General features: G+C 45.0%; 1 protein-coding gene across 5 annotated transcripts in view; it reads left to right on the forward strand.

The window, feature by feature from the left end:
- Positions 1–24,384, forward strand: part of CD44 (CD44 molecule (IN blood group)) — an 84,449-nt gene that overhangs the window by 11,288 nt on the left and 48,777 nt on the right. For all 5 annotated transcript variants that reach the window (XM_081280097.1, XM_081280093.1, XM_081280094.1 and 2 more), the window contains exon 2: positions 22,285–22,450. In XM_081280097.1, the coding sequence (XP_081136223.1) occupies positions 22,285–22,450 (166 nt within the window). The remainder of the gene's footprint in view (positions 1–22,284; positions 22,451–24,384) is intronic.

Genomic DNA, 24,384 nt, shown 5'->3' on the forward strand with positions numbered 1-24,384 from the left:
TCAGTGCTAACAGAGTTTCAAAGCCTGACAACTTGGCCTGGGTTAGAAAGTGGCAGTTTAAGTGAATCCCAAACAAGTCCTCAGCAGCCATAGCAAGTAGATGTCAGCTCTTGTGACATTTCCCACTGACTCCCAGAGGCTTTCTGAAGTGCTGTACCAAGAAGTCAAACCTTGACTCAGCTACAGGGAGTGCTGTGATCCATTAGTGATGTCTGCCATGGACAAAAAAAAAAATGGAAGATTTGACCCCCAAGTGATATCACTGGGCTATCACCATAGTAGAGCAACAGCTTTCTCCAGCTTATGCTTCTGATCGTTAGCATAGAATGCTCTGGGAGTTCAGCCATTCCTGAAGGTAGCCAACTAGCCACACTGTCAGCTCCACCTCCTTTCAGAGCAGTCTAAAAACAGTCTTACTGAGAGTTGCTTGGGCCTTCTCTTATGATTCATCCCCATTCTGTTTTCCCATCACCCCAAGTGCAGTTAGTTGCTGGGAGTCAGGAATCTCCTCTGAACAAGGGCCAGGCTTCCTGGCAAAGGGCACCTTCCCCGCATTGCCTTCTCCATCTGCAAACCGAGAAGACAAAAAATGATGCCTCACCCATGGGGGTGATAGGAGGAATAACAAGCTAATGGGGAAAAAGCCTTTGAAGATGAAAGGGTTGTACGTTGCATGTTAATTACAACTTTTATCAGCCCTGGAGCTTCTGCATTCTCAGCTGCCACGGGAGCTCTGCTTGTGCCTCCCAAATGCAAAAAATAGCAGCTTCCCATGGACGGGCCCCACTGGGTCCTACTTGTAGCATCCAAAGTCAAGAGATCTGGATTCTGAACTCAGGCTGGCCAGCCAACTTCGGGCCACTCAAGTTTCCTACTACTCATCCCCAAGGGGAAAAAAATAGTCTCCCTACCTGGGCAGGTAAGATAAGATAGAACCAAGGTATAAACAAAAGGCTCCATCAAGAGTCTACTAGAAATAGCCCCTGGGTAAGATTAGGACACTCTGCTCTAGTTCCCACCCTGTGAAAGCCTAATTGTGTGACCTTGGGCTATTGGCCCGAATCTAATGCTTCAATATACTGTGTGAACCACCGGGGGATAATAATCCCTCTGCCTCCCCCAGACCTCTCCACCTTGGCCTCCTGGTGTGAAAGTGTTTTGTGCTGGTAGGCAGGAGCATGTGATGTAAAACTACAAGGTGCTATTATTACCTGAGGTGAATTTTGCCTTTATCTATGGCTCCTGTTGCTGGATGACCCCAATCATTGAAACTGTATTCTTCGGAATGCTCACCAACCTTCTGGGAGCTGCCTGCCATCCCCTGCTTATCTAGGAGGGCCCAGTCCTGGCTCAGACATCTTGGTGGTGACCATTTCCTGAGGCATGAAAATTCATTCAGGCTGGCAGGGGACCAGGTACTCTGCCAAGATGGGTCTCGATGCCTTTGTGGGGGTAACTCCATGGAAGGACTCGGTGGGATGCTTCTCAGATGCTTTGCTAGGGTTGATGGGTCAGCTCGGGAGGCTCAGATTGAATGGAGCCTACACAGTAGCACTCAGAAGTAGAGAAGTTAGCCAGTGCGAAGTTAGCCTGTCCTGGTGACCAAAAGTCAAAGATGGTGGCATGTCAGAGTGGAAAGGGTGGTAGAAATAGTTTTATTGGACTAGATAAGGAAACAGAGCCTCAAGGACTTCAAGAGACTGGCTTGAGGTCACATAACTATTCAGTAGCAAAACTGACTCCCAGACCTTTCCATTTTGTCCTCTGAAATGCCTGAGGAGAGGGCATTGAGCAAGAGGACAATGGGCTGAAACTTCCCCAAGGAGACCTGAAGTTCACAAAGAGAGGAAGACTCAATGAACTGTGTTTTGGTGACACAATGGGAAACGGTGAGGTGATTCCCCTCCGCTGGAGCCCTCGCAGCGCTGGACCTGGTTTCCTGTGACTGTGTGGCATGTCCTTATTTGGTATCTGTTTTGATCCTTTTTGCCTTAATTAATGAACCTTTGGAACCAAAGGGCCCAAGAGCAACCTGAACTGGGTTCTGCTCAGCCTCTCTGAGCGGTTCTGAGTTGGATCAACAACCAGGGGTTTTCAAATGATTCTGTTTTTCACTCCGCGTGTGTGGATGGAGCACCAGTGTGTGTTCTGCTCTGCTAGGCACTGGGGTACAACTTGAAACCAGAGAGCACGGCCGCTTCTGTGATAAGCTTTTACAGTCAGTCCATCGCTGAGACAGATGGTGAACAGCTAATAAGCCCCTATTTAATTATACTGTGTAAGTGTTATGAAGGAGAAGCACAAGATCTTGTGAAAGCATGTAACAGGGAGATCTCATCCCATCTAGGCCTCTTAGAATCTTGGGGTGAAGAGCATCAACTGTGTTTGCCGGGTCCCCATAGTTCCTGGAGGACCCCACTTGTTGGATTTCCCAGAACCCTTCAACTCTCAGGATGAGGATGGGATTAAAGCTCCCCACTGCAGCTCTAACTAGACTGTCCCCTCTCCTGACTGCCTCACAATTGGGACCTCTGAGTAAGAAAGCAAGAAAAACAAAGTTTCACTCCTCAGAAATTCTGAGAGCTACTGGTTTGCCCTATCTGCTCTGCAACAGACAACGATGGGTTGAGAACCATGGGACCCTCCAAGCCGACTCCAGATTTTAGAAGCAGATGGTGGAAGAGCATAGGAACCCAAATTCTAGAGAAAGAGAGGAAAAGGGGTCATGTGGTTTGGAAGTCATTTTAGGCAGGGAAAGGGGAGGGTGTCATAACTGACTTAGGACAATCTCATCCATTTGCTTGACACTTTCTTGGTCTTGTAGCTGAAGCTTAGAACCAGGGTTTACTTAGCATATGTGTGCAGGGGGAGGGTGTTGCAGAATGACTTCTGTGATTAGGCAGGTGCATCTCGTGTGTCCAGGCAGGAGGAAAGGCAGGAACTCTGGGATATGGATGTTCAGCATCTGGCTAAAAGGGCCTCCGTGTTTTACCTCCTTTGCTGCTGGTGACTTCTTGGGGGATGACAAGAGCAGATTCTTTCAAAACAGTGATACGGATGTGGCATTATTTAAGATCCTGTCAAATGAATGCACAGTTAATGATAAAGATATGTAACAATTGATAGAGTGTAGGCAACAACTAATCCAAATGATCAGTGGTCAACAACTGTGTCTGGTAAATGGAACAGATTCAAATATCTGTCTCACCACGTTGAGTCAGATGTACTTTCTTGGGTAGGAGAAAGAGGGTTATAACTCCCATGACTAAAGAGAAGCTGCGATCCATCTATGCATCAAACTATGAGATTGTTATCCATTGGGTCTTGGTTTGCAGCTATCAGTGCAGTGTAAGAAACAGAGCAATCAACTCTCCTAAAGGATTATCTTCCACAGCAAGAAGTCTGGGATAAGACCGTTCCAGGAGTTCAGCGATAATGTCAAGACCCAGGGTATTTTCCCTCCAATTTTCCCCTCCATCACTCCCATTGTTTTCCTGCAGTTAGCCTTCCTCATGTTCCCAAACTGACTCCCACCATTCCAGGCATCCTATGGGGGGAAAAATTCAATATCCAGCAGCAAAAGGATTGATTGCATAGTCCCAACACCCTTCTTATGGAGGAATGGTTTCTTCAGAAGTTCTTGATTGACTTCTATTTACTTCTCATTGGACAAGTGGGATCACATCCCTAACCAGTCCCTGATGAGGAGAAACTGGACCTTAATGCTTGACCAAGGTCAATCATAACCTGTCCACTGGAGCTAGGAGTCTGGGCTTCTCCCCCGCCCCCCCCCCCCCAAAAAGCACAAGTTGAGGGTTTCCAGACAAAAGTTGGGTTCGTCAGAAGAAAACCATGTTGCAGTGATAACAATGTGCATTAGAGTCAGTAAGAGCCACTTGGTGGAGTTGTGGTTTCAAACTCTATCTGGGCCAAAGAAAAAAAGCAAAACTAAGTTCTTGCCACATCCTCCACTTCTTTTTTTTTTTTTCTGAGAAGACACACTTAATGGATAGAATCCACATGGAGACACAATATAATTTGAGGCTTACATGGTCTTTGGTTTATTCTCAGTCATGGTAGTCACAACTTTATCCTTTCTTTTCTCCCATAAAAGGAAATAACTTCAGGGAATAACCTTAAGTTTGTTATAATTCCAAAAAAATAGTCTATCTTTTGCATACTTGAGCACTTTATTATTAGAAACTCAGTATTTAATAGGCCATTTCAGCACTGTTGGAATAGCACCACACCCCAGGACTACTATTATGATCCATTAACAACCAATCACCATGGCCTTGGATGAGCATCTTATCCTGTAAATTATGAAATGACGACCCCCAAGAGATATGGCTGCCTTCCCTTTTCTATTACACTTTTCTACTGGAGTGTTTTAATGGGTGTGAAGTGTTTTCTGCTCCATTATCTAATCTGGTCTTTACATTAATTTTGTGGTTGGCATTATCATCCTTTTGCATGGGAGGGAAACTTAATGACTTTCCCAAGGTCATTACAAGTCAAGTTCATAGCTAATTAGGACAGATTGGAGATTTGAACCCCAGAGCTGATGTTCATGTCACCACACAACATTGGCTCCCCATGGATCTTATGGTTTTTAGGAGTCTGGGATTGGCTATTGAATTTTGGATTAATTGGTCTTTCAAAGGCAGAATCCTTCCTAATAGTTTCTTTGAGTTCAAAACTCAAGGGCCCAACATCCTGGCCTTTTAACACACCCAAAAATGAACAGGAGGGTTTTCTGGGCCAGTCCCCTGCCTCTATACACTTAGCACATGAATGTAACATCCTGGGGGAGGCCTTCAGGAATTTTTTTGTGTGTGTGTGATTTTCACTTTTTTTTTAACACTTAAAAAAAGTTAAAGGATTTATGATGACTCTATTCACGTGTGTTTAAAGATGGTTCTCACAGATGTGGTTGTTTCTTGCACAGGAAGGAAGCCAGTTCTTCTCAGTATCTAACCATGAAGAGCTAGAAGAAATGGATTCTATTAAGCCAAAATGACTTACGCTTTCTTTTGAGGCTGAATTTCCTGACTGGGAGTCTTGTTGAGCATTAGCCTGGCCAGCTAGTTCTAAATCCACCCCTCAGTCCTAAGCTGTAGTGCATTTCCTAAGGGAGGCTTCCCATGGGGACAGCAAGGGCTCTGGAGAGGAAAGGCTTCCGATTAGAAGAAGCTTTCTACTGCAGCAGGCATTTCTGCTAGAATACTTGCCGTGCTGTGGGGTTGACTTGTTTAACATCTGTCTTCCCCACTGAATTGTAACTTTATGTTACCGTGACCTTGTCTGCCTTATCTGAAGCCCTGGTCCCACTAGCACAATGTCGAGCACATGGAGGCACTGGACAGAACCTTGCTGAATGAACAAGGTTGGAATTAGGGTTCTCTTTTGGAAGGCCTGTATGCACTTCAGTGTTGGGGAGGTTTGCGTGAGGTTTGTGTTTTACCATGGTGGATTCAGGTTAGGATTTCCAAATTCAACTTTTAATAATAACTTTATCGGCCAGGGGCAGTGGCACTCGCCTGTAATCCCAGCAGCTCGGGAGGCTGAGGCAGGAGGATCATGAGTTCAAAGCCAGCCTCAGCAACAACAAGGCACTAAGCAATTCAGTGAGACCCTGTCTCTAAATAAAATACAAAATAGGGCTGGGGATGTGGCTCAGTGGTTGAGTGCCCTGAGTTCAGTCTCCGGTACCCACCCCCCAATAAATAACTTTATATTTATCAATCTCTATCATCTATTATCTATCTCTATCATCTCTATTACCCATTTCTCCATCATCTCTCTTCTATTTATTCCTATTGCAATAAGAGACAAGTGTGTAAAGAGCGAAGGAGGGCCAGGCAGCAGGCCACCTCTCTCTCCTCCTTCTTCCTCTGGGCTGTGTGCCTCCCCACTTCTCTTGCCAGCTTTGTTAAGTGGCACTGTCTAAGAGTAGCGTCTCCCATGGCTTCCCACAAGGGCCCCACAAGGGAAGCCGAATACATGCAACATCTCATCACGTAGGATGGATGTAAAGGACAAGGGGGAAGCTCTCTTCTGAAAGGAGAAAGTTGGGACAAGGTTCAGGGAAGCAAACCAGGCTCCTTCTTTACTGGGGGCTGAGAGAGGAGCTCCCTGCAGGTCCCTCCTGGGACATGTGGCAGCTCCTTCTCCCTTCCAACAGCACCATCAGGTAGCTCTCAGGCTCCTCCATCCTTTTGAAGCCTGTTGGAGCTTTCTGTTTTTATATTGTTTAGATGGTTAAAGTCGACAGCCACTTTTGTGTTCTGCATTGTTTGCATTGTTGAAAACTTTGAAAACCCCATCTGGTTTCTTCCCCCAAAGAGCTTCCCAGACCTCCTGGGATATGGTCAGAAACAGGCCCCTCTTTAAACAGGCACAGGAAACAGTGTTTAAAACCAGGTCTCTATCTTCTTCTAGAATCGAGCATGATTACTCCAGTCTACATAGTTGAGTCTCTGGGCTGTCCGGGATCCTCTGATGTCCTGGGTGCTCAGAAACTACTGTGGACCCTGTAGTGACAGCCACACTCGAGTGCTGACACTCAACAATTACGTCTCTTTAAGCAATTCATTTACCTGCTCGGTGCCCTGATTTTCTCATCTTTAAAACAGAATTATAGTACCTATAGCTTAGGATGGTATTAGGACTGATGTGAGGGGGTCCATGAAGCCCTTGATAGAATTTCTGGCATGGAGCAAGCACTCAACAGTAATAATTATGATGGTTGTTATGATCATAACAATCATAGGCCTCTCCCTTCACCATTCACCCCTGACTGTGCTCCCGCCACATTTGAGAAGGCTTCCAGCTGCCTTTGACAGATTTCCGTTCCATTTCTGGGCATAGCGTTTGCTAATAAAATCTCCTTTAATTTGTTGGGGCGGGCACCCCAGAGTGCTGACACACACATGTGCTTACTGGAACCGCTGCTGCAGAGCAGATAAGGTAGGCCGGGATGTTCCAGGAAGCTTTGCTGGAGCTGGTGAAGGCAGATGAAGGCGCACACTCAAGGTCCTGTCTTTACTTGCACAATTATAGTCAACCTCCCAGGCTGCTTGTCTCAGCAGGATCAAGCCTTTCCTGCCTTCTGTCTTGGCAGTTGGTGGTGGGGCTGGAGGAGGAGATAGCAGCTTCCTCCCTCTGGGGAGGAGGTGTGTCTTGACAGTGCTCTCCCTGGCCTCAGACGACAGAAGCGCCCTTAGAGGTGGTTTAACTTGGTCGCTTCCTTCTCATACTGGGAATTCTGGACTTTTCCAGAACCTACTTCCTCCCCTAAAGCCCCAGCCTGGAATCTGTGGGTTGCCCACGGGGAGGGGGCAACTTCTGAGTACCTAAAAGTCCTGTCGATCATTAGGTTGTTCCGTTCTCTTATCTCCAAAAACACTTCATTTTTCTTTAACTGCTTAGTTCTGCTTTCCTCTAGAGGAAGGAGGGTCCGACCACTCTAGGCCACACCTCAGAAGTGAGTAAGACTTTTGCACCTTTTAATGGGAGTGTTTGCATCTAAAGCAGGTTCTCATCTTGCTTTTAATTTCATGAGTGTGGCTTTAGGCTCTTGCTTGGAACGAAACAGCAGATAATCAGAGTGTAAGTGATTTTTGATGGCATAAATATATTATAAATTTAGAACCTATGGGTCCTCTCAGTATTTGGGAGAGCTAAGGCTGGTTGCTCAACGTTTTACCTTCTGGTGGGAGAAGGAAAAGATTGACATCTATGGAGTACCTGTTAGGATACCTACTGCATACTGATTCTTAACATATATTATCTAACTCCCGTTCACTTCTTTTTGAGCAAATATATCTGGAATGAATGAGTGACTGAATTTCATACAAACCACTTTTACAGGCTGAGCGACTTAGGCTCATAGAGGGGAAGTGCTTGCCTCAGATGGCTCAGCTCTTGTGTACAGGCCTGGAATTGAATTGAATTTTCCCTGTTAACATTACACTACAAGTTCCTACTCAGCTTCATGGGGTTAAAACTCATCTTTCAATCCCAGAACTTGGAGGCCTTGAAAACTCAAGGATCTCTTTTTCTAAGAATTTTGATGTTTTTTTTCTTGGCTCCTAGAGAATTAAGAGACTTGACATAATGTAAACTGGCCAGCGTCTCTGGGATAGGAGGCGATGGGAACTTCCCTCTCCAGACTCTTCCCAGGGCTGTAGGGCCTCCAAGACCACCAAAGATCAGGGAGCCATTGGAGGGGCCGTCTGCTCAGCAGCGCCTGAGGACTGTCTCAGGAAGGAAGAATGCTTTGAATTGGCCCCAAATCCTGAAATGCACCACAAGGAGCACTGGTGATGTTTGCAGTAATTGAGAAAGAGCCTCTCGAAGGAAATCAGTCACTGTGTGCCCGCCTCTTAATAGAAACCACTCGTTCCCTCCAGCATCCAGGAGGCCAGCAGTAGGCCTCTGGGCTCAGAGGCTTTGTTTGGTGTCATCTGAGAGTAAGGTGCCCTCTCTCTCTCTCTCTCTCTCTCTCTCTCTCTTTCTCTCTCTCGTTTTGTCTATTCTTTCTTTTTACTGGCCAGAATACCCAGCCTGGCTATCCTCTGTGCCATAGCCACCTCGATACAGTGAAATGCCACTGTCCCACGGGATAAGAGGGAGCCATTTGGGTTCCTGTAGTATTTGGAGGGTAAGTTAGGAGGAAACACAGGCTTCTCTCAGAGGCTGGGAGGTAGGTTGAGACCTAGAGGCCATCAAATCCAACCGCTGGCTTGTCTGATGAAGAAACTGAGACCCAGGGAGGCGAAGTGACTTCTCCAAGTGCTTGCAGCTTCTCAGTAAGCAGCTTGACACCAAACCCCGTGTCACCGGAAATTCAAATTAATATTTTTCCCACTTAAAAAAAAGACATTTATTGGGTATCATACTGTGTGTGGGACTCTGGGTTGTGAAGGTGAATAAGTCTTGGTCCCAAGGGAACCTGCTTTAGTTCCATGGGTTAATACCACTTGTGGCAGGTCTTTCCTTGAGTTTTATAGGTAGACTATTTATGCATCTCCCTCTAAATTGTCATATTGTTTCTATCAGTCTGTCTCTTTCACATATTATATAGACTGCATCTGGAAAATTAGGCTCCTGAATCCTAATTAGCTGGAGTGCTGGAGGTCTCCAAGGGCTGTGACCAAGGATACAGTAAGCAACCGACCAGTTAATCAAGAATTAAGTTAGCCTGAGAGGCACTCCCCATCCAGGCTGCCTTGAGTACCCTTTAATCTTTGAGATGGTTGGCTAATAGCTATCAAGCACCAAGTGCTTTTCTAAGATTCAGATACTTTGCCAAGGGCTTTAGATGCATTTCTTCATGTAATCCTTAAAAGCAGCCCAGGAGAGAAAGGCATGACTTTCCCTTTCCCGATGAAGAAACTGAAACATAAAGGCTAAGAAATCACGGCATGCTTAACATCCCAGAGCTGAGTCTCGGACCCATCTTTCCAAAGACGACCTCAGCCGTTATGATCTTACAATAAATACCATGCGGGTAACACTGAAGTCGCCAGTTACTGTGAAATAATGAATGGCACAGATGCGCAGGGCCCACGAGGTCCTTGGAAGGCGTTAGAGGGCTTGGGAGTGACATATCACAGTGTCACCCTGTTGGGGTCTTTGGGAACTCTCTGCCTGAATGGAATAGCCTTGACTTTCAGGCTAAGACCAGAAGGGGCAGACACAGCCCTCTTTTCACTCACTGTACTCAGCATATGATTCAAATGAAACTTTTGTCCCCAAGGTCAGTCCATTTAGTTGTCATAGCCTTTTCCTTCCAATTCCTGCTTGTGTACCCTGCTGAATTCAAACTCCAAGGACATCTCTTTATGTGCAAGGCAAAGGTGAATTCCAAATCTCATTTAATCTGTGTATGGGAGCGGGGCTCCTTTTACCAGATATCTGATCCACCCCAAACCCCATAATAAATAAATAAAATATGCTCATGATTTCCCAGAAGAGTGAGCATCAGACCACACTGACCACCTGTCCATGCAGTCCCTGTCATTCTCTGTCACATCAGTACCAGAAATGACCTCATTCACAGATTGGCCACTTGTCTGTTTACCATCTATGTCCTCACTCTTTGAGGGCAGGGATGGTATCTGTGTCCCCAGCATCTAGGGTCATAGCTGGCTCATAGCCCACATATGGAAGATGGTGTGACTTGACACCTTATGCCATGCCCAATGGGCTCCTGATGCTTCTGGAGGCACAGATTTCACAGGAAGAAGCCCATTTCTTCTCACCCAGAGATTTCTAGAACTCAGTTCCAGTGTGGTAAAAGAATGAGCCATTACTGGGTGTGGTCCCATGTTCGATGGCCATTTATTTGAAGGCAAATCAACACCTTATTTTCTTCAACAGCTTCACAGAAGGATCATTTGAAGTCATGTTCCTTAAAATCAGGCAGTTATGTTTGGCCCACTCGAGCTGAGCATGCAATAAACGGTAAAGACTTTGGTCCAAACCCCACAGCTAGAGCTGGATTTAAAAGCTTGTCAGCAACAAGTTCTCTGAAGCTTGGCATTTGAGACTGGCATCTGCTGTTACAGATAGGATGTCCCAGATTGAAAGCTCAGGAAGAGGTATGAATTACATGCTCTTCGTGCACAGGGCGATTGGAACTGTACTAATCCTGGAAATCTCTTGGCCCAGATTTTTGAACTATTCCCACAATCCAGGCTCTCCTGCTTTGAAATGTTTGTGTATCTCTCGAAAGAATCTGAGCAACGAGCAACAGCAGAGTCATTGCACTGGGAACAGAGCTCTTGCTTCTCATGTGTGTGCACACATGTACACACGTGCTGCATGCACACACACACACACACACACAAACACACACACACCTCCCTGTTCACTGAAGCACTTGACAGAAAATGAGAAGAGAGAGATTGGGTTATTAAAATATCACCTGGCACTTTCTGAGCTTCCAAGTTCAGAATCAATGAAAATCTAGAACTCCACTTAGCCACTTGAAATGCGCCGTTGTTGCAAGTCAAATAAATATTTTTGTAGCCACATCACTTCCCCATTGACATAATTGAAGAGGAAAAGGGATAACCCCCAAACATGAATTTTGTTCTCCCATCTGTAACTCAGAATTGGTTATCAGTAAACTATAGATAAAGTCCTATTGGCAACCCAGTGTCAAGGTTTATGAATGACTTAGTTTTCTTATAAACCTGAAACGAAATCATGGTTATTTCTATAAAAGTGTATCAACTCACTTGTGTTAGGATGAGCCTTTTTGAGTGACAGGAAAAGAGGCCACTTGGATGATAGGCATCTAGTACCCAATGGAGAATGACTGACATTGTCCTACCTATGAGTTGAAGTGATGGAGTTGGGGGGTAGAGGCTTACAAAGCATCAGTCTGAGGAATATCTGAACTAGATCCTGACTGTCATGAGAAGAGCAGAGCCGTTGACTGGTCCACTACCCCAGCCAGACAGAAATCCAATCCATTCATCAAGATAAGAATCTAGGTCCCTAGAGAGTCAACCCTATTTGGGCACAGGCCTCAAGTCCCAGTGCAGGGCTGACATTTTCTAGGAAAGTCTCCCTATCTCTTTTGGTCCCTTAGCTACCCACTGGAAGGAGAAGGTAGTAATCAGTTGTATTGTCTGTTATTGGAATATTAACTCAACACTGTTCAAACTACAGCAGTTAATAGAGGTGTTGACATGTGGTGGCTAAAAAGGAAGGGAGGAGTCCCTGATCCCTTACAGTGCAACTTTGGACAGTTTTCTTAGCCTCTCTCAGCCTCAGTTTTGTTACCTGTAAAAAAGAATTAGTGATAGAATTGTGTTTACTTCATATAACTATTTTGGGGTTTGAGTTAGATAATATGTGGTATCCCTTGCCGAGAGCTCGATGCATAGTTGATGCTCCGTTAGTGTTAATGTGACTGAGAAACCCAGCCAGGGGCTCACTGTAGGAGCTGTCAGGACCCCAGTGTCCCAACCATACCCTCTGCCCTGTAGTTCTCTTGGATTTCAAGTCCCCAGTGTGAGCTTCTGTGCTTGCCAAGCAGACAGCTATGGCTTTGATGAACCAAGTCTTGACTGACTCCTGTCAGAGATGGTGTGTCGTTCTTGGAGTCTGACTCCTGCCTTTGGCCACTTTCCTAGTGGGATCCAGTTGTGCTGTGAACCTCACTCAGTTCGTCTGTGAAGTGGGAATGATAATTGGGTCTCTCAAGGCTGCTCTGAGAATTATGTGGAATAACATCTGGTTAGACACCTGGACCACATTGCCACACAGGAGCAGCTCCATACATTCCAGAATCCTCTCTTTCTCACTGGAAAAGAGACTAAAAGAAAGGCAAGAGGAAAGACAATCAAGATTGGAGATGCTGTGGACTGTGTGATAAAGCAGGGCCCTGTGGGAACTAGGGGTGGCCTTTCTCCCCTCCACTGGTGTGGCTCTGTCTTAAAGGACAAAATGGCTTAGTTGAGTTTCTGGTTCTATAAATCTTGTCAAGCCCACTGTTCACCCAGGTCCAGTCCCCATAGAGTAGATTGGAAATTCAGACTTGGCTCTCTCCTCTCTGCCCAGTGAACGAAGGATAATCTTTATCTTTATAACCGTAAGTTGCAAAGAATTTTTATGCTGATATGGTAAGGAAAAATATAAAAATAAAATGCTAAGCCTACATCACCCCCACAGCATGTTTGCAGGATGCATTTCCTGAGAGCTGCTACCTTTGACCATAGAACCCTGTGCAAATTGCTTGACCATCTCTTTTCATAGCCATGACATGGGTGACTGACCCTCCTGGTGCATTGCAGGACTTCCTGATAATCATCATCATGGCTATGGTTGGTCCCTACTGCACTGATTTCTAGATTGGTCCGTGTTGCCTCCTAGGGAATAGCCAGACCTTGGTGGGTAATGTGGGCACTGGGGGAGAATGAGCAGCTGGTGGATCAGCCTGATACATCATGTAGTTCTGCCGGATACATCGTGGTGGGGAGGGGAAGAAAGTCTGAAAACTGTCACTGTCCTCTCTGAGTGCAGTTACTGCTGCCTTTAGCCTGTGGACAAACCAAGGCAAAAGGGCAGCAGCCCCAGGAGGTAATGGGGAAATCTAGGGGACCTGGGGAATCCGCATTGACACCTGGGTTCTTCAAACTCTGTAAGATGTTAAGTCTCCTAATCCTATTTCTCCATTTGTAAAATGAGTCCATTGCTTCTACCCTCTGGATTGTATAGGGCTTCTTTTGGGTATGAAAGTGCTTCATAATTGGCAAAGGAAACTCCGAGATGGCAAGACTATCTGCCACATTTTGATCTGTTCCATTCAGCAGAGGGTTAGACTTAATGGGTCTCAATTCATATGTGATTTTTGAGAAGCTTTCTGAGATTTTCATACTGTCCCAAGCATGCATAGTTAACCTCCCCATTTTTTCCTACAAGCTCCAAGGATTTCCTAACTTCTTATTTCATCCTGGGAGGCAGGAAGATTAGGTGTGCCCAGAGGAACTACTGTGAGTTACTCGAGGTCATGTAGCTTATAATTAACAGGATTTAGGCTAGAATCAGTGCATCCTACTCCCAGATAGAGCCCCTGGCTCATCAGCATGTCGGTGACCTACTAATCACCCCTGAAATGCAGTTATTACCTGTGAGTAATAGTTTCTCCTTTTTCTCAACTCTCACAAGGTACTTCTCTCCATCTAAAGTTAACTATTTCTTTAAAGTTCTGGCTGCAGACCTGAAAAGAAACTGGGTACAAATTAGATGATGTGGCAGTCACTGTAACTACCCAGAAAAAAAATATAATTATAAAAAAGGGGAACGATCCTTTTTCTATGTAGAACAGGAAAACCCCTATGTGGTCCCTGAGATGCCTTCTGAGATTATTGACCACATCCTGGGTTTGTGCTAGTCAATTTGCTAAATCAATAAGATCCAAAAAAGAAGAAAACAAAGGTTTTTGACGACAGTGGATTTCCTGATTGCCATGGCGACACACAAGGTACACACTGTGGTTTCTTTCCGTCATCTGTCTTCCTGGAAATTTGCTCTGTAAGGACCACTTAGCCTTACAGAATTCTTGTGCATGGAGGCAACCATTCAGGGCATGTAATGTCCTTTGTCAGGAAGACTGTGGACTCAGGCTCAGGAGTGGGGGCCTCAGCAGGCTTTCAGTATCCAAGTCCCATAATTGCACTTGAGGCGAGGAAAGCAACCCAATATTTTTCTAGATTGTGTGTTCGGTTGGTTATATGGAGGCCTTGGCTGAAGAGCTAGAGGAAAACAGTTGAGATAACCATTTGTAAAGTTCTCTGATAGAGTGGAGATATGGTGGGCTCTACTGGTTCAGATTTGGCTGCCATGACAGTTTCCATGCTCCACAGACAAGAGGCCAAGAGACCTGGGGCTTTAGCCAAGAAGTTGGGGCAACTTTCTTCTCTGAGTACCAGGAGATGAATGGCTCAGTTGAAAGCAACCCAGAACACATTCTGGAGGAAATTCCCCTGGTATGATTGTGTATGACTGTTTTCTCTGCTCATTAAACCCTCATCCACCTCCAGGGCAATTCCGGGAGAGACTGAATCACTCGAGACTCATGGTCTGGACAGCCAAAGGCGACTCGGCCACCAAGTGTGATTTTGGCCTCATTTGGAAACAGATGCTGAACAATATCTCCTTTCACTAAGTGCCCATCACATGGGCGTCAGGAGATGGGAGCAAGTGGCATGGGGGCAGCAGAAAGGCTGCCAGCCTCCTGGACTGGCAGGCCTGGGTGGCAGCAGGGGCTGTAATAGCTCGAAAGAGTCACAAGATTCCCAGAGGGAGACTTCTGGACTTTGAAGACATCAAACGGATGAAGAACAGAAAGACTTCTTCATGTCCTGTTAAGACAGCAGGGCTGTGGCTTTATTGGGATCAGCTTGCTCGAACCTCTTATAACAGAGATTTTGGTGGCAAGAGCCCTGGACGAGGAGTCAGGAATCTGCAGTTATGGTCCCCTGAGGTTCTGCTTTTCTCATAACTGTGTGGGAAACCATGCTCAGTCATTCTTGATTTAATTTTCTCTTGTCTCTCTATTGTTCTTCCTGGCTCTAAACATGGAAGATCTAAGTAGCAATAATGCTTTAAAACATATTTGGCCCTTTCCCTCCCCACTTCAAGTCAGAATCAGCTCACTTAGGTTTCTGAGTTGCATCATCTTCCATTTTGGACACAAGCTCCACAAATCAGAAGACAGAAACGGAATCCTGGCTTTTTAATGATCCCTCCTATAAAAGTGAGAAATGTGGCGAGCTCACCAGTGCCTGGGGCTGCCACTGCCCAAAAGGTTGGTGTAGCTTGACTCCCAGGAGTCCCATCAAGTTGGATGCAGTCAGCCTAAAGTTGGGTGCCAGGTTCCAGCTCCATCAGCCTGGAGCCTAAACTTGATCTGTCTAGACCTTTGGGTTGGGCAGTCGACATCTCAAAAAGGGTAACATGGTGTGGCAACCCAGTGCTGGGCTCACTCTGAATCCCAAGGTCCTCTCCCCATAGCTCTGCCTGACTGTGACTAGAGCACTTAGGCTGTAAATGGCAAGTGGCTTGAGGGCTGTAGCTAGGATTGGACTCTCAATTCCCAAAGACACCATGGGAAGGCCAAAGGGCAGGAACAGAGCAAGGTAGCTGACTTACTGTCGGGAAAGCCAGTGAACATTAGGACTGTAGAACTTCTCCCCCTGGGAGAGGGTGGATGTTCCATGAGTGAGGTTGTTTTCCACTGATGCCTCACCAGGCCCTTGGGCGAAGGCCCTGCCCTTGAAGTCTTATGATCCAGAATCAAGGGAATTCTGTTCTTAAATGATATTCAATAAGCTCAAGTTTTTCTCTCTTGAGCTCTCTTTTAATGATCACCTCCCAACACTTTAAAAACCACGTGGAGAATAGGTGGGGGCTCTTCTAGTTTTAGAATCTGTCCCATGCATGAGCTGCCATTGAACACTTATGAAGGGATCAGCCAGACCAGCCTGGTCTGAAACCTGACTCCACCAGGGACCTAACTTGTGACGTCTCCATGAATAGGTTAACTCAAAAGAAAAATGGGGATAATAAAAGTGCCCATTGCGTCTTCCTGGGAATAAAATGAGTTATTTAGTGTAAAATGTTGAAAACTTCCAAACCAGAATAGATAATGTCTACACCTACCGATGTTATCACTCCTGGTCTGTGATAAGTGAGCGTGGGAATTAGACAAGTCATTGAGTCGCCAGAATGGGTCTGACTCTCACCTTCAAGATAAAGCAACACCTCATCTCCACACACATAGCTGATTCCACAACCAAATTAGGAGGAAGATACCTAATTCTACCTCATCCCTCCTGTGGAGATGACAGACAGGGACCAGGCACATTTGGTTGACTCCTTAGAGAAAAAAATCCTACCAAGAGAAGTGAGGTTTGGAGAAGTCACCTTCTCTCTTTGGGCACAGTATGGGGGCATGTCTTCTTCCTGAGGTCTTCATAGGGCCTGCACTGTTGACATCCTCTTTGTTGGGAGGTCTGGCCTCAGCAACGGCCCTGTAATGGTACTTGAGCTGTAGAGAGGATGGCTGGAAAGTTCAGACAGGTAAAGCCAGTTACAGAACTGAAAAAGGGTGTTGGAAACATTTGCTTTCAAGGAAAAGAGCAAATGTTTCAGACTAAAGACATATTTAGGGCCCAATAGGCAATTCTTATCAGAGCCCCATAAGTGAGTTTAGATATATGTAGGGAAGGGACCAGAGGGCATCCTTCTTTGCCTCCTAAGTCTGCTTGTCCTGTGTGTTTGTGGTGGGGGCGGGGGGGGCATTCATTCATATTCATTCATTCACTCACTCATCTATTCATTCATTTGTTCTCATTTGCTTGCCCCAGACAGCTATATGGAGTACTGGGTAGATAACGGTAGGAAGAGAGAGAGAGAGTCCTAGCTGTCGTGAAGCCCGCAGGGATTTGCAAAGTTCCAGAATCCTTGAATTCCTGATGACCAAAGATAACAATTTGTTATACTCTTTACTGGGTTCTGTCATAGACTTCTTTGAGAAACTCCTGAGACCCAGGGACAGTACACCATCAAATCACCTGTGCCCATGAGTTCACACACACCCAGTCTTACACACAGCCCCACGGGTTCACAGAGCCCTTGAAGACCAGCCTCTGGATTCCAGGTGGACCACCTCTTGTCACCCAGCTCTGTCACTCTCTAGCTGTGTGAATACTTCTACTTGCCTCTTAAGCAAGTTTGGAAAGATGTAGATAATAGCAACCTGAGTGAAAATTACACAATAATTTCCTCCTTGAAGATGTTGCTTGTGATTTTCTACCACTTGGGAAATGACTGGACGGGACCAAGAAGCTTATTTCTCACAGGCTCCACAATGTAGGCAAAGTTTTGAAATGTGTGTGGGTGATTTTATTAGTGAGATTTATTTTTCTTGTTCTGAAGCTTAGGGGAAGCTATGGATAAGATTAGTGGTGTTACCGGTCATCTGTGGCTTATCAAGTGATGATAAATTTAAACAGGAGCCAGGATAGAGTTCCAGCCCTCCCACTTGGATGACTTTGGATGATTTACTTTACCACTTTGGGGCTCAATTTCCTCCTTTCCTAAAAATGGATTTGAGAGTAGTGCCTACCTCATAGAATTTTTATGATATTTGAGTTAGCTAAAGTACTTAAGGCAGATAATAAGTTGCAATATCCATTGGCTCTGTTTATTAAGTGCCAAGCCCCATATCAAGTGTTTAACATGTGTCACAAAATAGTCCCTCAAACACTGAGAGGTTGGTATTGTCATCCCATCAAAGAAGAGGCTGAGCATCTGAGGCATTAAGTAACAAACCAGCTGCGAAGGAAAGATCTGAGCCCAAAGCAGCTTTGGCCGGGTCCCAAGTAAGCTGAACCATGAACCCTCAGTGGGCTCAGGGCTGGAATTGGGCTCTATAGGCTGTGGATTCTCTCTGGAAGAGCTCCTTCCCTGGTCTTCCTGACAGGTCTCAAGCCCACCTGGGTGGATGAGGCTCCTTGTAATGAGCATTCTGCAGGTTGGGTGTCATTGTGGAGCCTTCCCTCTGAATCTGAAAGTGGCCTCAAAGAGTCAATGTTTTCCACTGGGCCTATTCCATCTCTCAGAGTGTGTGTGTGTGTTTGGGGGGAAGAGGGGCTTGGGACAGTTTATTCCTTACATGATACAAAAGATTTATTGGAGACTAGAGGGTTCAATGGAAAACCTAACTTTATTCCCAGTTGCAGAGGCTTGTTGGAGAGATGCAATCAGCCACTTAATATTCACTTCTCGAGTCAGAGTGGATCCTGAATCCACTCTTTGTTTCCCAGAAGACACCTGAAAATATCTCAGGAGTCCTTCCTGCCATGTTGGCAGCATGGGCAGCACCATTGCTGTGGACACTGTCACCCTATCCAGAGATGTTCTGTGGTCCATGAGGCTCAAATGTTACCCTTACTTTAATGCTACTTAAGTCTTGGGACTATTGTCAGCTATGCCTTGATGAGGTTATAAGTTAAAAAAAAATGGCCTAGCTCAAGGTTAGAGGAGTGGACAGTGGCAAAGTTTGTGGGCACCTGGAGCTCAGGCTGGTTAGGGTTGGTCTTGGCTCTACTCTTATTACCTCTGTAAACTTAAGGTTTTTTTTTTCTTTTTTTAAAAATAGCTTCCTTGCTCTGTGCCTTAGTTTCTGTATCTGAAAAGTGATGATGAAAATATAGACCACCTCATAGGGTTGTTTAAGGATAAAATGAATTAGTACTTGTAAAATGCTCACAAAAGTGCCTGGTATGTATGTAATAACTGAATAATAAGTATTATCTATGATTATTGCTGTTGGTATTGTGAACATCCTTTAGGGTGATAATTTGGGTTTTCATAAGTGTTAAAGAAGCCTGTTGGAACATCTTCATAAATTGTCAGGGCTTGTGTGATACACAGCCCCGAAGGCTTGGTCCCTTTTTAAGGCAAGAGGGACTTACAGGAAAAGGACTGTGAATGTTCATGACAGTTGACTTCCTTTTTACAATTCCTAAAGGTTTGAATGCCATTAGAGTTAGGAGTTGAAACTTCTGGTGAGTTAACATAAATGCAAGCTGTGGGATTTTCACTTTGCCAAGAATTTCTTCCTTGATTCAGTATCTCTGTATGGATACCTACAATGTATCAGGCCCTGTTTAAGCCTCAGAGTCTTGCAGAATTGAAGGTTGAGGTTCTCTGTTTCATCCTGTCTCTGCTGGCCACAAGCCTACTACTAGCTTACACACATATCAGCATGCTTACCCAGTGCATGACGGTACTGACTGTAAAGTTACATTGGGTGCTGTACATGGAGCTCAAGGGATTTTACTCAAAAATCTCAGCCTGCATTGATTTCTCTTACATTCACATCTTCTGTCTGCCAGGTGGCAAGCTAGAATTGATTTTGATAAGCAAGAAATTGCCATTCGGTTCCAAACCACTGTCTAGCCTCAGACTTTATTTTTAACCTGGGAGTGACAGCAGCGACCTGGGCCAGGAGCAGGTAGTTTGTCTTTCCTGGCATCTGATGGAGGCCTCCCCTGGCAGCCTCCCCTCCAAGAAGCTGATTGGGATGTTTTGTTTTTCTTTTGCATGCTGGACAAGGAAAGGCCCCGGAAAGGTTACAGAGTGACAGGTTCCCTTTGTGAGATTGGCCAACTGAGACTCAAGGTGAAAATGTCAGTAAAAACAAATAGTATTTCAAAAGGGCCTGTGTGTTTCCTTCCTCCTCATTCTCATTGCCTCATGAGCCAAGTGTTGCAGGAGTGGTCTGGGAGGACCCATCAGACCTGATAAGGAACACTCTGCACAAGAGCATATTTTGTATTTCGCTGATTCTGATGTTTTTTTAAAAAAATATTTATTTTTTAGTTGTAGTTGGACACAATATCTTTATTTTATTTATTCGTTTATTTTTTTATGTGGTGCTAAGGATCGAACTCAAGGTCTCGCACCTGCTAGGTGAGCGCTCTACCACTGAGCCACAACCCCAGCCCTGATGTTTTTTCCTTTAAGCACCCACTTCCTAATGACACAAACAAAAGAAAACACAGTTGACGTTGGCTTATGTCTTTTCAAGTGCCACTTCTTATTTCTTTTACTATTTTCAGAATAAGGGAAGATAATGTATAATTTTAATATTTCTCCTGTTTTTTTTATTTGCTGAACACTGATTTCTAGAGTTTGGAACCTCCTTTAGGCTCTAGCAGGGGAGAGCAGTTGGTTGTCACCTGTGCAACTCCATAAGAATGACCCTATCCTTCTCATCATGAAGCAACCATTCACGTGTGCCTCTCCCTTTCCTATAGCTGCTCTAGTGACATAAAAGGACCCCCACAAAGCAGTTCAAAGCATGCATTTGGTGCTAAACACACCTGGGATTGTTTTCTAGCTCTAACATTTAGTAGCTGGGTGATTTGGGGAAGCTGTTCAATTTTTTTGAGCTTTGGTTTCTTCACCTATACATAAAACTCACCTCTCAGAGTTCTGTTGAAGTTGAGGCAACACAGCCCCAAAGGAGCTGGGTACCTAAGGATACTGCTGTGAAACATCTCTCCCACAGCTGTCAGCTCAGAAAGGCAGGATAAAGCAACTGGGATTCAGGAGAAGCCTATGATTCTAGAGGGAAATATTCATTTTATTAGGCAACTCATTTATCTGAACCTCAATTTTCTTATTGATAAATAAGTAGAATTTTCCCAACTTTCTTTGGACTTGCCCAAAGGAAAAGCCTGGAGTCTGGCTTGAAACCAACTTGTCATTCTATGTCTTAACTAACAGAATGCTGCCCTACGTGGCACCTGGGCGTTTGTCCATTGTCTCCTAGAGAAGGACTGGCCCTGAGTCTCAAGGAAGCACTCAGAAGGAATGGAACCTCACCAGGCCAATTCCAATGACTTCATTTTTCTGGGTGGAATTTACTCACGTGCAGATTGGGGATAATAGACTTCCAAAAGAGTAATGAGTTTTCAGTTAAGGCCTTTGAAGTCTTTTGAGATTGTTACACACAGAATCATGCAGAACCAGGATGATTTCCAGCTCCCAACTGAGATTTCAGAGTAATATCTACAAAAACTCACAGATTTCTTCGTGTTAAATAGTCATTTACCCACTGGAGAGCAGTTGAGCTTCCATGCCATTAATTCTTGGGAACAAATAGCAGGCCATGGATCTGTCGCTACATTACAGATGTGTTTTTGAGGAAATTTCAAGGAGTCGTTCATTCATTTGACAGACAGTTGAGGAGCCTCTGCTCTCTGTGGGGCACTGTTACAGATGCTAGAGATACAGCTGCCAACAAGTGAAAGGCCTTTGCTTTTCAGACTGTCACTTCAGGCAGACAAAGAGCCAAATGTCCAAATGGAGGAGCATGTTCTTATGCAGACCCCAAAAGCCAGCGGAAGGAGAGGGAGAAGCTGGGGGCTGGTACGAGTGATCAGGGAAGGACTCCAAAGGAAGGGGTCATAAAGTTGAAATTCTGAATGATGAACATGAACCACCCATGTGAATCACTGAGGATGGAACATTCCGGGCAGAGGGGAAGCAGGTGTGTGTTTTAAGGAGCCAAAGTACCTGAGGGAATTGATGGAAAGCTTTTTGCTTAGAGCAGAGCAAACCATGTTGAGGCTGGAGAAGGAGACAGGAGCCAGAGGGCTTTGGTCTTACCATGATGAGGACCTTTGTTCCGGGTACAGCCAGAAGGTATTGGAGGTTATGGGTGAGGAGGCAATCATTCTCGAGTGTGGAATAATGCTCTGAAGGTTAAGGTGAAACAAGATTCCCAAATATAGGACTGTGTATCTGGTACTATTTCCACTATGCAGCCCTATGTGTGTACATATACATACGCAGAGGTGTTCCATGTGGGGTGTGTGTTCAGTAAACAAACTGGAGGAACATTCAGCAAAAGGCTCTGGCTTTCTCAGTGGTACTCTTGTTTTTCTTCATTATTGTCTTCAATTTTGGAAGGTTTCCATGAGTTTTTTTGTTACTTTAAATCAGATGCTTTTGAAAAAAAAAAAAAAAACTCTTTTGTGTAGTAACCCATGGGGATCGTAGCATGATGTGCTTTATTTACCATGTCTCATCTCAAATTTGAGCTTATGGAATGTTGTTTTGATGTGCCTGAGTGAATCTTGAAGGCTCTGGTCAGTAGAGATGTTTATTTGAATATTTCCTGAGTCTTCCCTAAAATGATGCAAAGTCTGTCTGCAAAAGAGCTGACGTTTCTGTTTCATCCCACAGATCTGAATATAACCTGCCGCTACGCAGGTGTATTCCATGTGGAGAAGAACGGTCGCTACAGCATCTCTCGGACGGAGGCACCTGACCTCTGCAAGGCTTTCAACAGTACCCTGCCCACCATGGCCCAGATGCAACAGGCTCTAGCCAAGGGATTTGAGACCTGCAGGTAAGGGACCAGCACCCACCACTGGGAAAGCCAGTGGTCTGGGTCCAGGGGACCAGGCTTAGAACTGAAGGCCCCTCCCCGGCAGCTGAATGGATTATTACCTAACCAGTCAGCCCCACCTATTAATTTGGCCAAGTCCATGTGAAACCAGCCTGACAACTGGAATTTCAAGTCAGCTAAAGGCACTTTTGTGAGTCATAGAGAGGGAGGCCTGAGGAAGACGTGAAGGGTCATATCGGTTGGAATCCTCTTGGGTAATGTGCTTCCACAGCGCTCTCCTGGCTTTGAAGAAGCATGCAATATCATTGTCGGAACCACAAGAAAACATAAACCAAATAACAGTGTTTAAAATAAATAGGTGGCTGGTTGAGTCTTGGCCCTGCAGACTTGGCCCAAAGCGTGTTTTGCAAACGTGTGTGTGTGTGTGTGTGTGTGTGTGTGTGTTTATGTTGCTTTCATTTGAGAAAGTCGATAAATAGCCATGAAATAGTTCAGCACATGTTCCATTAAGATACATCAATATATGCCTCAGGGACCCCAGTGCTCTGGAGAGCTTTCCTCAAATCAGTTCGTTCGTTTGTTCTAAGGTAATCACAATGGCCAGGGGCCTTATTTTTTAAATTATTATGTCAAGGTTGCACGCAAAGAGTAAGCCATGGTGACAACCACAGCGGAGTGCCTGGTTTGGTTTAATTTCACTACAAGAGGTCAGAGTAGTGTTAGTAAACCCTCTGAAGTTTCCACTCTAGCTTGTGGTTCCGGAAAAGTGGGTCCCCTTTCTCTTCAATGCACACACATACACACAGGCTGCTTTTGCAAAGTCAAGCTGCAGCACTTTTTATGAAAACTGGTAAGTGTAAGTTAAATGCTGCTGTCCCCTGCCCTTGGGTACAGTCATGCATTCACCTCATGAGAGGTAGCTGAGATTCTTTTCCTAAAATGGAAGGGGAAAATCTTTAGTCTATGATGGTACTCATATGGTAGCCATTAGCCACATGTGCTGATTTCTACTTATATTAATTAAAATTTAAAAAAAAATATGAAAACTTGAGTGACTCTGGCTACATTTCAAAAGCTCAACTAGCCACAAATGGCCAGTGGTTGTTGTATTGAATGACACAAATTATATGCAGAACATTTGCATCAGGGAAGAAAGTACTCTCAAGCAGTAACACTCTGAAACAAAGAGCAGATGTATTTGACATCTCTGTGTCTATATAGAGCTAAGTCTGGAGAATGTAGAAGGAGCAGAGAGAGGAAGATTTCTCCTGTACCTACGGAAACTGAGATGAAAGAAGACCCATTAGCAAATCCATTTATTGGATACCCAAGGTTAATTGTTTAAATTTGGCCTTGACTAGGCCACTAGACTAAGAAAGTGGATTTAGTAAGTGGCACTTTGACTGTGAAATACAGACAAGTCTTTTGAGAGACGGAGAGGTGGTCTCATATGCTGAAACCAAGAGGAGATCTCGTCAGGGCCATCAGGGAGTGCTGAGGTGCTGGGAGCCCTGCTATATCTTCCACTTAGTCTTTAAACCATGCTGTGGATTGATTTTACTACCCTGCTTTATGAATAAAGAACTGAGGCTTAGGTAAATTCCGCAGCTTTTCCTGAATCACTCAGCTTGCGCAGGAGTCAGGATTTGGTCTGCTTAGTCTGAGCCCGGGACAAGATTTTAGTTTTCAAGCTTTCCTGAGGGGAAGAGGGGAGTTAAGTATGCTGTACTGATTTGCTGAACATTTCTTTCCTTCTTGTGCATCACACACCATTTCTTTCCTCCTTGTGCATCACACACACACACACACACACACACACACACACACACACATCAATTTTAATATCCTCAGCTTGTATATAGTGCACCACATAAAAATCACAGACAGCCGGGCATGATGGTGCATGCCTGTAATCCCAGCAGCTCAGGAGGCTA

Source organism: Spermophilus citellus, assembly GCF_964194105.1.
Source record: "Spermophilus citellus genome assembly, chromosome: 2".
In the NCBI taxonomy this organism is placed as follows: Eukaryota; Metazoa; Chordata; class Mammalia; order Rodentia; family Sciuridae; genus Spermophilus; species Spermophilus citellus.